The 13,870-nt window shown below is 46.3% G+C and overlaps 1 protein-coding gene across 4 annotated transcripts in view; it reads right to left on the bottom strand.

Moving 5' to 3' along the window:
• Positions 1-13,870, bottom strand: part of LOC144495190 (uncharacterized) — a 984,403-nt gene that overhangs the window by 37,812 nt on the left and 932,721 nt on the right. For all 4 annotated transcript variants that reach the window (XR_013498220.1, XM_078215220.1, XM_078215219.1 and 1 more), the window contains exon 4: positions 554-649. Coding sequence is in view for 3 of the 4 variants with exons in the window: in XM_078215220.1 (XP_078071346.1) it covers positions 554-649 (96 nt within the window). In the remaining variant the exon portion in view is untranslated. The remainder of the gene's footprint in view (positions 1-553; positions 650-13,870) is intronic.

The raw sequence follows: 13,870 nt of genomic DNA, 5'->3' as shown, positions 1-13,870 counted from the left end.
AGTGTCTGCGTGGGTTTCTTCCGGGTGCTCCGGTTTCCTCCCACAGTCTGAGAGTGCTGGTTAGGTGCATTGACCCGAACAGGTGCCAAAGTGTGGCAACTAGGGGATTTTCTCTGTAACTTCATTGCAGTGTTAATGTAAGCCTTACCTGTGACTAATAAATAAACTTTAACTTTTAACATGGAGCTCGAGTTAACTGGACATCCAAAGATTAGAATGTTGTGAAAGGTGTTTCTGGAGAAGGATGGAGTGGGCCAGTTGGAGGGAAGACAAGAGAAATGAAGACATTCTCAGGATGGTGGAGGAGGAAAGATGGTTAGTGACTATCACCAAGAAAAGGCAAAGAGGCTGGATTGGCAGGATGGTCAATGCTGATCAAACAGACCAGCTCCAACCCCAAGCCTGTTGACCAACGACAACGTTGGTGTCTTCAGAAAATGAGGGGAAGGGGGGAAAATTGGTGAGGAAAAAACATGATCCAGGATAATCAAATGCTGTTGTTTTGAACACAGAGCAAAGAGCTTCATTGGACGTTACCCTGGACAGGACCCACCTCCTTTCTTCCTGCAGATGATGAAAATGATGAGGAGGACGAGCAGGAGAATCAGCAGTGAAATGACCAGCTGATAGATTTTGAAGGTTGGCCTCACTGTAAAACAGTAAAAACAGCACAGATAAGAAACATCTCAACGTGTTCACCCCTGAGCCAATGCCCCGCCGCTTTCAGTGAGTGACACTCTGTCAGAAAGATGGTCCATAAGCTTCATAATTTGAGAACATGATCCAGATTGAACAGCCAATCATACAGTGTCATCTTCTAAGTGAGACATTAAATCAAGCCCCAATCGGAGGTAGATGCTAAAACTCCCGTGGCACTTTTCAAAGGAATTCTGTTAGTGTCCTGCCAAGATTCTTGCTAAGTCACCTGAGTGAGTGGTCACAGCAGTCAGAAAGGGGACTTGCTAGTTAGAGGCACAGACAGACGTTTCTGTGGCTGCGATCGAGACTCCAGGATGGTGTGTTGACTCCCTGGTGCCAGGGTCAAGGACATCTCTGAGCGATTGCAGGACATTCTTAAGGGGGAGGGTGAGCAGCCAGAGGTCGTTGTACATATTGGTACCAACGACATAGGTAGGAAAAGGGATGAGATCCTGAAGTGTGAATACAGAGAGTTAGGCAGAAGGCTAAAGTGCAGAACCTCGAGGGTAATAATTTCTGGACTACTGCTGGTGCCATGTGCTAGAAGGAGTAGGAATAGGAGGATTAGGCAGATGAATGCGTGGCTTGAGAGCTGGTACAGGGAGCAGGGATTTAGATTTCTGGATCATTCTCTTCTGAGGAAGGGGTTCAAGAGGGACAGGTTACACCTGAACTGGAGGGGGACTAATATCCTGGTGGGGAGATTTGCTAAAGCCACTCGGGAGGGTTTAAACTAGTTTAGCAGGGGGGTGGGAAGGTTGAGGACAGCATAGAAGTTAAAGAGAGCACATTAAATAGTAAAGGCAGTGTCAGTAATCCTAGTACTAGATAGGTCAGGCAAAAGCAAGACAGAGAGCAAGGGAAGTCCAGATTAAACTGCATTTATGTCAGTGTAAGAGGCCTGACGGGCAAGACAGATGAACTCAGGGCATGGATGGGTACGTGGGACTGGGATATTACAGCAATTACTGAAACATGGCTAAGGGGGGACAGGACTGGCAGCTCAATGTTACATTACTGACCCCCTTATCCCCCCACCCCCCTGATCGCGGCCCCCAGCCCCCCTCTCCCTTATTGATCACAGGCAGAGTGGCAGCGGAACCACCCCCCCCCCTCCCCCCACCCTACCGACCTCAAGCAGAGTGGCAGCAGGCCCCCTCTCCACCCGCCTACTGATCTCAAGCAGAGAGCCGTCAGACACTTGGCACTTACCTCCTCACTTGTTGGAGTGCCCGAATCGGATTTCTATGGAGCATGTCTGTTTCACACCGAATCTGGATGGGTGAATGCGGTGGTAAAGGGGGAAGTGTCGTAAGGTTGGGCGTGCAGCCAATTAAATCAATTTAAATGCATTCAAATGCGTTTCAATGGCCATCGCGCCGATTTCTGGCACGATCCCAATCGCAGCCATTTTCAGGCCTTGGCAAAGGGGGAACCGGCGTGGAGACAGGCGCAGATCACGCTACTCAACACACGCCCGACTTTGCCAAGTTTTCGCGCTCAAAAATGGGCGCAACTTGATGGTAAAATCAGGCCCAATGACTCTAATACATTCCATTGAAGAACAAAAACTGAACAAGGAGGACCCATCCATGACTCCTCAGGAAGATAAGGGTCGCATTAGATTGAGAGGAGCAGCTGCTTGGGTCATTATCTATGTGGAGTCTGCATGTTCTCCCCGTGTCTGCGTGGATTTCCTCCGGGTGCTCCGGTTTCCTCCCACAGTCCAAAAGATGTGCTGGTTAGGGTGCATTGGCCATGCTAAATTCTTCCTCAGGGTATCCGATCAGGCGCCGGAGTTCGGCGACTAGGGGATTTTCACAGTAACTTCATTGCAGTGTTAATGTAAGTCTACTTGTGACAATTATAAATAAACTTAAAAAAACAATGTTGTCAAAAACAGGAACATGTCTGAGGATTGTGAGTGTTTTAGGGAGGAAGTGCACAGTGGAATTGTCACTGGACGAGTAATCCCAGGTTGATGCTCTGGGACCCGGGGTTGATGCTCTGGGACCCGGGTTCGAATCCCACCACAGCAGATAGTGAAATTTGAATAGTGAATGGAATTAAAAGGCTAACGATGACCATGAAACATAGAACATAGAACAGTACAGCACAGAATAGGCCCTTCGGCCCACGATGTTGTGCCGAGCTTTATCTGAAACCAAAATCAAGCTATCCCACTCCCTATCATCCTGGTGCGCTCCATGTGCCTATCCAATAACCGCTTAAATGTTCCTAAAGTGTCTGACTCCACTATCACTGCAGGCAGTCCATTCCACACCCCAACCACTCTCTGCGTAAAGAACCTACCTCTGATATCCTTCCTATATCTCCCACCACGAACCCTATAGTTATGCCCCCTTGTAATAGCTCCATCCACCCGAGGAAATAGTCTTTGAACGTTCACTCTATCTATCCCCTTCATCATTTTATAAACCTCTATTAAGTCTCCCCTCAGTCTCCTCCGCTCCAGAGAGAACAGCCCTAGCTCCCTCAACCTTTCCTCATAAGACCTACCCTCCAAACCAGGCAGCATCCTGGTAAATCTCCTCTGCACTCTTTCCAGCGCTTCCACATCCTTCTTATAGTCAGGTGACCAGAACTGCACACAATATTCCAAATGTGGTCTCACCAAGGTCCTGTACAGTTGCAGCATAACCCCACGGCTCTTAAACTCCAACCCCCTGTTAATAAAAGCTAACACACTATAGGCCTTCTTCACAGCTCTATCCACTTGAGTGGCAACCTTTAGAGATCTGTGGATATGGACCCCAAGATCTCTCTGTTCCTCCAAAACCATTGCCGATTGTCGTTAAAAACTCATCTGGTTCATTAATGTCCTTTAGGGAAGGAAATCTGCCATCCTTACCTGGTCTGGCCTACATGTGACTCCAGAGCCACAGCAATGTGGTTGACTCTCAAATGTCCTCTGAAATGAGGGCAGTTAGGCTTGGGCACCCAGCTATGCCCACACCTATAAAAATCAATGAATTTTAAAAAAACAACAAAGGGGGCTGCCAAAAGTTGATCCAAAGGGAAAATCAGAATGATAGTAAACTAGCCAGGAATTTAAAAACAGATTGTAAGAGCTGACGAGAATCATAGAATCCCTACAGTGCAGAAGGAGGCCATTAAGCCTATCAAGCCTGCACCCACAACAATCCCACCCAAGTCCTGTCCTATCCCAGTAACCCCAGATAACCACCCTCCCCCAATCTCCCTGAAACTATGGGGCAATCTAGCATGGCCAATCAACCTAACCCGCACATATTTGGAGTGTGGGAGGAAACCGGAGCACCCGGAGGAAACCCACGCAGACATGGGGAGAATGTGCAAACTCCACACAGACAGTGACCCGAGCCGGGAATCGAACCCGGGTCCCTGGCGCTGTGAGACAGCAGTGCTAACCACTGTGCTACCGTGCCGCCTGTGGGAACACCACCACCTGGAGGTTCCCCTCCAAGTCACTCGCCATTCTGAATTGGAAACGTATCGCCATTCCTTCACTGTTGCTGGGTCAAAATCCACTACTATCGGTGTAAAAAATGGAAGAGAGTAACTGAAGTAAACATTGGTCCCTTAGAAGTAGCAACCAGAGATATCATGGGAAATAAGACAAAGGCAGAGGCATTGAAGAAATACTTTGTACTTGTCTTCAGAGCAGAAGACACAAGTTTCATTCCAGAATAACCAAGGGGCTAAGAAGAAATTATGGAAATTAATATCAGCAGAGATAACGTATCGGAGAAACGTAAGGGACTAAAATCTGACAAATCCCTGGAACCTGATGGCCTACATCCTAGGGATCTAAAAGAGATAGTTGCAGAGATAGTGGATGTGCCGACTAATGATTTTCCAAAATTCCCTGGAACTGGAAATGGTTCCATCAGATTGGAAATTGGGAAATGTTACACTGCCTTACAAGAAAGAAAGGAGAGAGAAACAGGGAACAGTTTTTTCACTTAGAGGGTGGTGAGTGTCTGGAACAAGCTGTCAGAGGTAGTAGTAGAGGCGGGTACAATTTTGTCTTTTAAAAAGCGTTTAGACAGTTACATGGGTACGATGGGTATAGAGGGATATGGGCCAAATGCGGGCAATTGGGATTAACTTAGTGGTTAAAAAAAAAGGGCGGCATGGACAAGTTGGGCCGAAGGGCCTGTTTCCTTGCTGTAAACCTCCATGGACTCTCTAACATTTAGCCTTACATCAATTGTTGGGATAATAGCAGAATCATGGAAAAGCATACTGTGATTTGAGCAAGGCAACACGCTTCCACTAAAGGCAAATCCTGTTTGAGAAATTTATAGGTGCTTGTTGAGGATGTAACTGGTCGGGTAGATAAAGGGAACAAGTTGATATATCTGAATGTCCAAAAAAACATTTCATTTGGTGCCATACAAGATGCTAATAGAGAAGAGAAGGGTGTACGGTGTTGGGGTAATATATTAACATGGAGACAGAATTAGTTAATGGATAGAAAACAGAGAGTGGGCATAATCAGAGCTTTATCAAGTCAGCAGGAAGTGAATAGTGGAGTGCCATCAGTGCTGGAGCCTCAGCTTTTTATCATAGAATCCCTGCAGTGCAGAAAGAGGCCACTCAGCCCATCAAGTCTGCACCTACTCTCTGTCGGAGCATCTTACCCAGGCTCACCCCACTGTCCTAGCACCGTAACCTCGCATATTTACTCCTCCAATCCTCCTAACTTACACACCTTGGGACACTAAGGGGCAATTTAGCATGGCCAATCCACCTAACCTGCACACCTTTGGACTGTGGGAGGAAACTGGAGCACCCGGAGGAAACCCACGCAGACACGGGGAGAACGTGCAAACTCCACACAGACGGTGACCCAAGCTGGGATCGAACCCAGGTCCCTGATGCTGTGAGACAGCAGTGCTAACCATTGTGACACTGTGCCGCCCCATTATTATAATCAATATTAATAGAAACACAGAAACATAGGAGCAGGAGGAGACCATTCGACCCTTCGAGCTGCTATTTACTGTATATTTCCTATCTGTATTAGACCTTCCAAAATGCATTACCTCACATTTGTCCGGATTAAACTCCATCTGCCATCTCTCCGCCCAAGTCTCCAACTGATCTAGATCCTGCTGTATCCTCTGATGGTCCTCATCACTATCTGCAAATCCACCAACCTTTGTGTCATCCACAAACTTACTTATCAATCCAGTGACATTTTCCTCCAAATCATTTATATATATATTACAAACAACAAAGGTCCCAGCACTGATCCCTGAGGAATGCCACTTGTCACAGCCCTCCATTCAGAAACGCACCCTTCCACTGCTACCCTCTGTCTTCTTTGACCGAGTAAGAAGTCTCACAACACGTCTCACAACAATGTCCAAGATATCCTGAAGTGGGAGGGAGAAGAGCCAGAGGTCGTGGTACATATTGGTAGCAATAACATAGGTAGGAAAAGGGAAGAGGTCCTGAAAGGAGAATATAGGGAGTTGGGAAGGGAGTTGAGAAGAAGGACCGCAAAGGTAATAATCTCGGGATTGCTGCCTGTGCCACGCGACAGTGAGAGTAGGAATGGAATGTGGTGGAGGATAAATGCGTGGCTGAGGGATTGGAGCAGGGGGCAGGGATTCAGGTTTCTGGATCATTGGGACCTCTTTTGGGGCAGGTGTGACCCGTACAATAAGGACGGGTTGCACTTGAATCCCAAGGGGACCAATATCCTGGCAGAGAGGTTTGCTAAGGCGACAGGGGAGGGTTTAAACCAGAATGGTTGGGGGGTGGGAATCAAATTGAAGTGACTGGGAGAGAGGAGGTTAGCTCACAAATAGAGAAAGCTTGTCGACAGTGTGAGAGGGAGGACAGGCGGGTGATAGAGAAGGGGAGCGCTCAGACCGAAGGCTTGAGATGTGTCTATTTTAATGCAAGGAGTGTTGTGAACAAAATGGATGAGCTTAGAGCGTGGATCACTACTTGGAAATATGATGTGGTGGCCATTACAGAGACTTGGATGACTCATGGACAGGACTGGTTACTTCAAGTGCCGGGTTTCAGATGTTTCAGAAGGGACAGGGAGGGAGGCAAAAGAGGTGGGGGAGTGGCACTGTTGATCAGAGATAGTGTCACGGCTGCAGAAAAGATGGACACCATGGAGGAATTGTCTACGGAGTCTCTGTGGGTGGAGGTGAGGAACAGAAAGAGGTCAATAACTTTACTGGGTGTTTTCTATAGGCCGCCCAATAGTAACAGGGATGTTGAGGAGCAGATAGGTAAACACTTCCTGGAAAGGTATAATAATAACAGAGTTGTCGTGATGGGAGATTTTAATTTCCCAAATATTGATTGGAATCTCCCTAGAGTAAGGGGTGTAGATGGGGAGGAGTTTGTTAGGTGTGTTCAGGAGGGTTTCTTGACACAGTATGTGGATAAGCCTACAAGAGGAGAGGCTGTACTTGATTTGGTATTGGGAAATGAACCTGGGCAGATGTCAGATCTCTCAGTGGGAGAGCATTTTGGAGATAGTGATCATAATTCTATCGCCTTTACAATAGCATTGGAGAGAGAGATAGGATCAGACAAGTTAGAAAAGTGTTTAATTGGAGTAAGGGGAATTATGAGGCTATCAGGCAGGAAATTGGAGGCTTAAATTGGAAAGAGGTTTTCTGAGGGAAATGTACGGAAGAAATGTGGCAAATTTTCAGGGAATATTTGTCTGGAGTTCTGCATAGCAACGTTCCAATGAGACAGGGAAGTTATGGGAGGTTACAGGAACCGTGGTATACAAAGGCTGTAATGAATCTAGTCAAGAAGAAAAGAAAAGCTTACAAAAGATTCAGGGAGCTAGGTAATGTTAGAGATCTAGAAGAGTATACGGCTAACAGGAAGAATCTTAAGAAGGAAATTAGGAGAGCCAGAAGGGGTCATGAGAAGGCCTTGGCAGGCAGGATTAAGGAAAACCCCAAGGCATTCTACAAGTACGTGAAGAGCAAGAGGATAAGACGTGAAAGAATAGGACCTATCAAGTGTGACAGTGGGAAAGTTTGTATGGAACCGGAAGAAATAGCAGAGGTACTTAATGAATACTTTACCTCACTATTCACTATGGAAAAAGATCTTGGTGGTTGTAGTGCGGACTAGCAGCGGACTGAAAAGCTTGAACATGTAGATATTAAGAAAGAGGATGTGTTGGAGCTTTTGAAAAGCATCAAGTTAGGTAAGTCGCCGGGACCAGATGAGATGTACCCCAGGTTACTGTGGGAGGCGAGGGAGGAGATTGCTGAGCCTCTGGCGATGATCTTTGCATCGTCAATGGAGACGGGAGAGGTTCCGGAGGATTGGAGGATTGCGGATGTTGTTCCTTTATTCAAGAAAGGGAGTAGAGATAGCCCTGGAAATTATAGACCAGTGAGAATAACCTCAGTGGTTGGTAGGTTGATGGAGAAGATCCTGAGAGGCAGGATTTATGAACATTTGGAGAGGTATAATATGATTAAGAATAGTCAGCATGGCTTTGTCAAAGGCAGATCGTGCCTTACAAGCCTGGTTGAATTTTTTGAGGATGTGACTAAACACATTGATGAAGGAAGAGCAGCAGGTGTAGTATATATGGACTTCAGCAAGGCATTTGATAAGGTGTCCAATGCAAGGCTTATTGAGAAAGTGAGGGGGCATGGGATCCAAGGGGACATTGCTTTGTGGATCCAGAACTGGCTTGCCCACAGTGAAGGGGTTTGGTGCTCCGAAAGCTTGTGTGGCTTTTGCTACCAAATAAACCTGTTGGACTTTAACCTGGTGTTGTTAAACTTCTTACTGTGTTTGCCCACAGAAGGCAAAGAGTGGTTATAGATGGGTCATATTCTGCATGGAGGTCGGTCACCAGTGGAGTGCCCCAGGGATCTGTTCTGGGACCCTTACTCTTTATGATTTTTATAAATGACCGGGATGAGGAAGTGGAGGGATGGGTTGGTAAGTTTGCTGATGACACAAAGGTTGGAGGTGTTGTGGATAGTGTGGAGGGATGTCAGAAGTTGCAGCGAGACATTGATCGGATGCAAGACTGGGCGGAGAAGTGGCAGATGGAGTTCAACCCAGATAAGTGTGAGGTGGTTCATTTTGGCAGGTCAAATAGGATGGCGGAATATAATATTAATGATAGGACTCTTGGCAGAGTGGAAGATCAGAAGGATCTTGGGGTCCAAGTTCATAGGACGCTCAAAGCAGCTGTGCAGGTTGAGGCTGTGGTTAAGAAGGCGTATGGTGTACTGGCCTTCATCAATCGAAGAATTGAGTTTAGGAGTCGTGAGATAATGTTGCAGCTATATAGGACCCTGATCAGACCCCACTTGGAGTACTGTGCTCAGTTCTGGTCGCCTCATTACAGGAAGGATGTAGAAGCCATAGAAAGGGTGCAGAGGAGATTTACAAGGATGTTGCCTGGGTTGGGGAGCATGCCTTATGAGGATAGGTTGAGTGAGCTCGGCCTTTTCTCCTTGGAGAGACGAAGGATGAGGGGGTGACCTGATAGAGGTGTAAAAGATGTTGAGAGGTATTGATCGAGTGGATTGTCAGAGGCTTTTTCCGAGGGCTGAAATGGTTGCCACAAGAGGACACAGGTTTAAGGTGCTGGGGAGTAGGTACAGAGGAGATGTCAGGGGTAAGTTTTTCACTCAGAGGGTGGTGGGTGCGTGGAATGGGCTGCCAGCAACGGTGGTGGAGGAGGATTCAATAGGGTCTTTTAAGAGACTTTTAGGTAAGTACATGGAACTTAGTAAGATAGAGGGTTATAGGTAAGCCTAGTAATCGCTAAGGTAGGGACATGTTCGGCACAACTTGGTGGGCTGAAGGGCCTGTATTGTGCTGTAGTTTTTCTATGTTTCTATGTTTCTAACACTAGGTTAAAGTCCAACAGGTTTATTTGGTAGCACAAGCCACAGGTTTTCGGAACGCTTCCCCTTCATCAGGTCGGTGGGAGTTCTGTTCACAAACAAGGCATATAAAGACACAAACTCAATTTACAAAGTAATTATTATTCATTATTTTGACCTCCCCATGTTGCCTCTCACTAATACGTCCACTTATTTTCAAGTGGGAATAAATCCTGTCTCGAAGAATCCTCTCCAATAATTTCCCACCCACTGATGTAAGGCTCACCGCCTGTAATTACCTGGATTATTCTTGCTACCCTTCTTAAGCAAAGGAACAACCTTGGCTATTCTCCAATCCTCTGGGACCTCCCCTGTAGCCAGTGAGGATACAAAGATTTCTCTCAAGGCCCCAGCAATTTCCTCCCTTGCCTCTCTCAGTATTCTGGAGTATATCCCATCAGGCCCTGGGGACTTGTCTACCTTAATGTTTCTCAAGAACCCAATACCTCCTCCTTTTTGATCTCAACATGGCTCAAACTATCTACACATCCTTTCCCATATTCATCATCCACCAAGTCCTTCTCTTTGGTGAATACTGACACAAAGTACTCATTTAATACCTCACCCATTTCCTCGGGCTCCACGCATAGATTCCCTCCCTTGTCCTTGAGTGGGCCAACCCTCTGCCTGGCTACCCTCTTGCTCTTTATATATGTATAAAAAGCCTTGGGAGTTTCCTTAATCCTGCTGGTCAATGCTTTTTCATGACCCCTTTCAGCCCTCCTTACTTCTTGCTTAAGTTTCTTTCTACTTTCCTTGTATTCCAAACTTGCTTCGTGTGTTCCCAGCCTCCTAGCTTTGACAAATGCTTCCTTTTTCTCTTTGACTAGGCTCACAATATCTCTCGTTATCCAAGGTTCCCAAAACTTGCCATACTTGTCCTTCATCCTAACAGGAATGTGCCGGTCCTGAATCCCTATGAACTTACACTTGAAAGCCTCCCACATGCCAGATGTTGATTTGCCCTCAAACATCTGCCCCCAAATCTACATTCTTCAGTTCCTGTCTAATATTGTTGTAATTAGCCTTCCCCCAATTTAGCACCTTAACTTGAGGACTACACTTATCTTTATCCATCAGTACCTTAAAGCTTACTGAATTGTGGTCACTGTTCCCGAACTGCTCCCCTACTGAAACATCGACCACCTGGCCAGGCTCATTCCCCAATACCAGGTCCAGTATGGCCCCTTCCCTAGTTGGACTATCTACATACTGTTTCCTCCCTGCATCTGCCTGTCTAGTCCTGTTAGAATTTTATAAGTCTCTCTGATATCCCCCCTCATTCGTCTGAACTCCAGCAAAAACAATCCTAACCTAGTCAATCTCTCCTCATACATCAGTCCCGCCATCCCCGGAATCAGCCTGGTAAACCTTCGCTGCACTCCCTCAAGAGCAAGAACATCCTTCCTCAGAAAAGGAGACCAAAACTGAACACAATACTCTAGGTGTGGCCTCACCAAGGCCCTGTATAATTGCAGCAACACATCCCTGCTCCTGTACTCCAAACCCCTCACAATGAAGGCCAACATGCCATTTGCCTTCTTTACCGCCTGCTGCACCTGCATGCTTACCTTCAGTGACTGGAAAGATAGAACAGGAGGTAAGAGAGGAGGGGAAGTTGCACCTTTGATTAGGAAAACATCACGGCCGTACTGAGAGGGGATATATCCGAGGGTTCAGCCACTAAGTCTATATGGGTAGAACTGAGAAATAAGAAGGGGGAAATCACTTTGATAGAGTTGTACTATAGGCCCCCAAATAGTCAGCAGGAAATTGAGGAGCAAATATGTAAAGAGATTACAGATAGCTCTGAGAAAAATAGGGTGGTAATTGTAGGAGATTTTAACTTTCCCAACATTGACTGGGATAGCCATAGTATTAGAGGGTTGGATGGAGAGAAATTTGTTGAGTGTATTCAGGAGGAATTTCTCATTCAGTATGTGGATGGCCCGACTAGAGAGGGGGCAAAACTTGACCTCCTCTTGTGAAATAAGGAAGGGCAGGTGACGGAAGCGTTGGTGAGGGATCACTTTGGGACCAGTGACCATAATTCCATTCGTTTTAACATAGCTATGGAGAATGATAGGTCTGGCCCAAAAGTTAAAATTCTAAATTGGGGCAAGGCCAATCTTGATGGTATCAGGCAGGAACTTTCAACAATTAATTGGGGGAGTTTGTGGGAAGGCAAAGGGACGTCTGGTAAGTGGGAGGCTTTCAAAAGTGTGTTAACCATGGTTCAGGGTAAGCACATTCCTCTTAGAGGGACTGGCAAGGCTGGTACAAGTAGGGAACCCTGGATGACTCGGGATATTGAGGCCCTGGTCAAGAAGAAGAAGAAGGCAAATGACATGCATAGGCAGCTGGGATCAAGTGAATCCCTTGGAGAATATAGGGGATGTAGGAGTAGAGTTAAGAGAGAAACCAGGAGGGCAAAAAGGGGACACGAGATTGTTTGGGCAGATAAGGCAAAGGAGAATCCAAAGAGCTTCTACAAATACATAAAGGCCAAAAGAGTAACAAGGGAGAGAGTAGGGCCTCTTAAGGATCAACAAGGTCATCTATGTGCAGATCCACAAGAGATGGGTGAGATCCTAAATGAATATTTCTCATCAGTATTCACTATTGAGAAAAGCATGGATGTTAGGGAACTTGGGGAAATAAATAGTGATGTATTGAGGAGTGTTCATATTACAGAGAAAGCGGTGCTGGAAATCTTAAAGCGCATCAAGGTAGATAAATCCCCAGGACCTGATGAAGTGTATCCCAGGACACTATGGGAGGCTAGGGAGGAAATTGCGGGTCCCCTAGCAGAGATATTTGAATCATCGATAGTCACAGGTGAGGTGCCTGAAGATTGGAGGGTGGCAAATGGAGGGTTGTTCCTTTGTTTAAGAAAGGCTGCAGGGAAAAGCCTGGGAACTACGGGCCGGTGAGCCTCACATCTGTGGTGGGTAAGTTGTCAGAAGATATTTTGAGAGACAGGATCTACAGGCATTTAGAGACGCAAGTACTGATCAGGGACAATCAGCATGGCTTTGTGAGTGGAAAATCATGTCTCATAAATTTGATTGAGTTTTTTGAAGGGGTAACTAAGAAGGTAGATGAGGGCAGTGCAAGTCGATATTGTCTACATGGACTTTAACTAGGCCTTTGACAAGGTACCACATGGTAGGTTGTTGCATTAGGTTAAATCTCACGGGATCCAGGGTCAGGTAGCCAAATGGATATAAAATTGGCTTGATGACAGAAGACAGAGGGTGGTTGTAGAGGGTTGTTTTTCAAACTGGAAGCCTGTGACTAGCAGTGTGCTTCAGGGATTGGTGCTGGGTCCACTGTTATTTGTCATTTATATTAAATGATTTGGATGAGAATTCAGTAGGCATGGTTAGTAAGTTTGATGATGACACTAAGATTGATGGCATAGTGGACAGTGAAGAAGGTTATCTAGGATTGCAATGGGATCTTGATCAATTGGGCCAGTGGGCTGACGAATACCAGATGGAGTTTAATTTAGATAAATGCGAGATGATACATTTGGTAGATCGAATCAGGGCAGGACTTACTCAGTTAATGGTAGGCGTTGGGGAGAGTTATAGAACAAAGAGATCTCGGGGTACATGTTCATAGCTCCTTGAAAGCTCCGTGAGAACAAAGAACAAAGAAAATTACAGCACAGGAACAGGCCCTTCGGCCCTCCAAGCCTGCACCGACCATGCTACCAGACTTAACTAAAACCCCCTACCTTTCCGGGGACCATATCCCTCTATTCTCATCTCAATCATGTACTTGTCAAGACGCCCCTTAAAAGTCACTACCGTATCCGCTTCCACTACCTCCCCCGGCAACGAGTTATAGGCATCCACTACTCTGTGTACAAAATCTGCCTCATACATCTCTTTTAAACCTTGCCCCTCGCACCTTAAACCTATGCCCCCTAGTAATTGACTCTTCCACCCTGGGAAAATGCTTCTGACTATCCACTCAGTCCATGCCTCTCATAACCTTGTAGACTTCTATCAGGTCTCCCCTCAACCTCCGTCGCTCCAGTGAGAACAAACCAAGTTTCCCCAACCTCTCCTCATAGCTAATGCCCTCCATACCGGCCAACATCCTGGTAAATCTTTTCTGTACCCTCTCCAAAGCCTCAACATCCTTCTGGTAGTGTGGCGACCAGAATTGAACACTATATTCCAAGCGCGGCCTAACTGAGGTTCTATAAAGCTGCAACATGACTTGCCAATTTTTAAACTCAATAC

Source organism: Mustelus asterias, chromosome 6, assembly GCF_964213995.1.
Source record: "Mustelus asterias chromosome 6, sMusAst1.hap1.1, whole genome shotgun sequence".
Classification (NCBI taxonomy): domain Eukaryota; kingdom Metazoa; phylum Chordata; class Chondrichthyes; order Carcharhiniformes; family Triakidae; genus Mustelus; species Mustelus asterias.
The sequence above is the reverse complement of the archived record's forward strand: the minus strand, read 5'-3'. Positions and strand labels throughout refer to the sequence as shown.